The sequence below is a fragment of the Fibroporia radiculosa genome (assembly GCF_000313525.1).
Source record: "Fibroporia radiculosa TFFH 294 genomic supercontigs, scaffold6100, whole genome shotgun sequence".
Taxonomy (NCBI): Eukaryota; Fungi; Basidiomycota; class Agaricomycetes; order Polyporales; family Fibroporiaceae; genus Fibroporia; species Fibroporia radiculosa.
Window position 1 is genome coordinate 1 of NW_012133434.1, and position 4,063 is coordinate 4,063.

General features: G+C 60.7%; 1 protein-coding gene across 1 annotated transcript; it reads left to right on the forward strand.

Annotated features, from left to right (window-relative positions):
• Positions 1 to 43: 43 nt before the first annotated feature.
• On the forward strand, positions 44 to 3,386 carry FIBRA_06116 (uncharacterized protein; the record flags this gene model as incomplete). Its single annotated transcript, XM_012327854.1, has 6 exons — positions 44 to 1,767; positions 1,826 to 1,931; positions 2,012 to 2,129; positions 2,189 to 2,706; positions 2,764 to 2,833; positions 2,896 to 3,386. 6 exons carry the CDS (start codon positions 44 to 46, stop codon positions 3,384 to 3,386), a joined length of 3,027 nt encoding a protein of 1,008 aa, XP_012183244.1.
• Positions 3,387 to 4,063: the final 677 nt, after the last annotated feature.

Genomic DNA, 4,063 nt, shown 5'->3' on the forward strand with positions numbered 1-4,063 from the left:
CCCCGCGCTCGCTCCTGTCCTCCCGATGAACACATCCTCAGACATGCTCCGCCAGGGACTGCCCACAAACCCCATGCTCAACATGCCCGGCCAGCACTTCCTCCCCTCCCAACAAGGCCATGGCCAGCCTGCCCAGGGCCCCCCGCCCCAGCCCGCCATGTTCCAAAACGGCCAGACCTCAAACGCCCCCATGAGCCTCCTCGGTGCAGGCCAAAATCTGAACACCGGCCCTAATCCCGAGTTTTATCAGCTCCACCTCCAACGCACAAATCAATCCAACCGCCAACAAGTCCTCATGCAGCAGGCCCATAGCATGCAGCATACAAATCCCCAGAGACCCGCCGGCCCCCCCGTCGTCAACGGTCTCAACCACTCCCAGCTCCCGGGCACCGCCTTCCCAAACGGCCTCATCCCCCAGCAGCAGATCCGCCGCCCGCCCGCCCAGCCTGGCTCCCTCAATCAGCCCCAGGGACACATGGGCCCCATCCCTCAGACCATGGGCGCACTCGGCGGCATGCCCATGAACTCTGCCCAGGCCATGCCCGCCCACATGCGCCCCGTTCACCAGCCACAGCACCACATGAACGGCATGCGTCTCCAGTCTCAGCAGCATCTCATGCAGGGCCACATGTCCCCCGAGGGCCCCATGGGCATGTCGCGCGCCCCCCCGCATCTCCAGGTCAACAATGCCTTGCCGCCACATGCGAATCGGACCCCATCGTCCCAGCAGCAGATGATAGGAAATATCCCCCAGCCATCATCCCTCACGGCCCCGCACCCAGACTCGATGCAGCCCCAGATGTCCCAGAGCGCATTCACCGCCTCCATGTCCATGCCCCACCACGCCCAACTCCAGCAGATGGGCTCCTCCCCGCATGTTGGCTCTCATCCGCAGGCGCACACCCCCGTCAATCTCGCTCAGTCCATCCCCCCCTCCAACGTCGGGCCCCAGACTCCCGGGAGCCGATCTCGCCTCACTCCTGACAATGCCATGTTCATGAACTTCCAGAACCCCCCAATGCAGCCGAGCATGCCGCAAATGCCGCGACTGCCGCCGACAACGTCTCAGTTCCCCTTCACATCAACATCGACATCACCACATCCGCCTGGCGATATTCCACAGAACGTCGGCGGCGGTGGTGGCGGTGGCGGCGGGCAGCTCAATGCGCCGGGTCCCAGTTCGCGGCCAAACCCCCTCACCACTCCCGCTCAACTCTACGAGTCGCTCAACACGAGTAACGAGAGTTTTCATACGAACGACTTCAACGTTCCGCCTCAACACCAACAAAATGTCCCACCTCGCCCTCCATCGCACAACGCGTCACATTCTGCCTTTCCTCTCCCACCCCAGCAACAGGGGCTGCAGCGCCATCAATCTCCCCGTCCGGCGGACCACATGAACCCACACGTCCAGCGTCCACAATCAGGGCAGGGACAACAGCGTCCGTCGCCACAACAGCAGCATCAGCAGCAACAGCCAGGTCCATCCCGAACGACTCCGCGCACGGCGCAGCAGCCGCTCCCCGGCAATATACCTCCCACAGCAAGGATACCCCAGCCGGGCCCCCCGCATACGTCGCCACGGCAGCAGCAGCAACAGCCCGCCCCGGGCCCGTTGATGCAGATGCCGCCGCGGCCGCCCCCCATGCCTCAGCCAGCAGCACCGGCACCATCGAACGGCTCGGCTCCCGCGCACGGTCAGCCGGAGAACCCACCACCACCCGCTCCGCGCCCGACCCAGCAACCGATGCCGGTAATGCGGTCAAAGTGAGCGTTTGAATTTTCTCTGGGTCTGTTCGGCGAGTTTGCTGATGGTTTGAGATAGTGCGGCGGCGCCTTCTCCGTGGGTGGTTGGCCTTGGGCAGGCGACGATGAGGTTGTTGCAGATGAGTGGAGAGCTGCAGTCGGAACAGAAGGGGGAGCACAGGAACGTGAGTGACAGAATTTATAGCCCCCCCCCTCCCCCCTCCCTCCCCCGGCTGGATATTCTGACGGCGGAAATTCTCGCTAGAAACACCTGGGCTACTGGAACATGTTCGTGAACGACTACTTCACGCACTCGGCGACGATGAAATTCACGCTCTGGAAGGGGCAACATCCAGGAGATCAGAAGGAAGCGAAACCGTTTGGTGCGTGGACGCATCGCTAATTTTGTTTGTTTGTCATGCTCATGCATGGTGCGCTGCAGAGATCGGCACGCACATCCTCCCCCGATTTTTCCTCGTGACGACACAATCGGGTGTGAAGTCGATGTCGCTGAGCCTTGATGGTGCGCGCGAGAAGCTCGCGGGTCTTATACCAGCTGCTGTCGTAGAATGTGCACACGCCATGTGGACGTTCCGTTACACGAACGGCTATACGGTAGTCCTCAAGGGTCCCCTCACCGCGCACATACTGGCGATTCCGATTCCGGCGAACCCCACCCATCAGCCGCCAATACCGGCTAGCTACCAGCTACGCATCGAGACACTGACGTTTGATGCGACCTCGTTCGAGAAGTCGCTCAACATCGATTCGATCGCAGGCATTCGTTCGCAGGGGTCGCCCTCCCAAGCATCCATTAACCTGATGGGGCAAGTGCAGATAAAAAGGGAGGATGACGACAAGCGGTACGACGAGCCCAGGACGATCATCGACCGTGCGGTTCTTCCGGGCGAACCGATCAATGCGTTTGGCATCCCACAGGCCACGATGCGATGTCTCGAGGTGGGTGAGAGCTCTGCATGGCCGGCGAGTGACTAAAGCATTTGTTGATCACCCTAGTTGGCGGAGAGCGTCGCGCAGATGTCCGATCTAATTCAATTTTCTCTTGATAGTAATCTGGGTCCAATAGGTGTGTGCCATTCAGTCGTGCGAGTGCACGATCTGACGTCGCTGGATCGTGCCTGTTCGTAGATGCGTTGGACCAGTATGCCAAAAAGCTCCGCGAGCAGCAGGCACGAGATCCCAAGGCGGGTGGCGGACACAAGCCATCCCAGGCCGGACTGGGCGGGTTTAGCACCACGATGTTCGATGGTACCAATGGGGTCATGTCGACACCGTCGGTCTCTCTGTTCAACAACATCTCGGGCGGGTCGCAGTCGCAGCCGCCCGCGCCCTCTACGCCACAGAACCCTCCTGCCTGTGTAGATGCGAAGCAGAACAAGGTACCCCCCGCTCCTGCATCGCAGGCGTCGACGGCGACGATGAGCAGCACGACGCCATCCGCGTCGGCGTCTACGCCCGCTGCGGCGGTGACCCCGGGCGGACCCAGCACGACGCCGTCGATGCCCAACGCCACGCTGAAACGGAAGGCGCAGCGGAACGAGGACGGATCTCCGACAGTGGCGAATGCGGACCAGACGCAGCCAAACAAGCGGCAGGCGCGGAAACGGGGGCGGACATAGGTTGTGACCATAGTACTCACTCACTGGCTCTGTGCTTTCATTATTTTTTTTTTGCTTGCTGTCGGTTCGCGGTCGTATACAGTACTTGTCATAGCATAGATGTTTGTATTCTAGTAATCGTGATCGCCAGCCTGCGCCGCGACGCTGCCTCATCTGTCGTATTTATCACTCACTGAAGGGCTGTAACTGTACCGCTAATCCATTATGTTACGTCTAGACGTCGACGTGGGCGCGCGGCAGCTGCGACTCGGTTCGTGCGCAGCGACGTGACTGATCGTCTCACGGGACGGGGGCATTGTCGGCCCCGTTTCGGATCTTGCCAAAGGCCTGCCCGGAGAGGAAAGGGAGTATATAAAGTAATAGTGTAAATCATATCATACGATGCGCGAGGATGCAAAAACGTTGCGGGAGCATGGTACATGGGGATCAGTAGATGGGTTCGTGGCTAAAGTCGCATTGGTCTCCGTATTTGCATCTGCAAGTGGAGGCACGGCGCATCAGCTTTCAGCCCCCAGATCCATGCAATTTAGTGCTCGCCTTCCTGCTGCAAAGAAACTGCACGGCTTTCGTTTATTATTTCTAAACCCCTCCCCGCGCCCCCGCGCCCGGCCGCCCCGATATCGACCACGGCCGCTACCCCGCTCAGTCCACCCGTCGTCCGCCCACCGGCGGGGCCC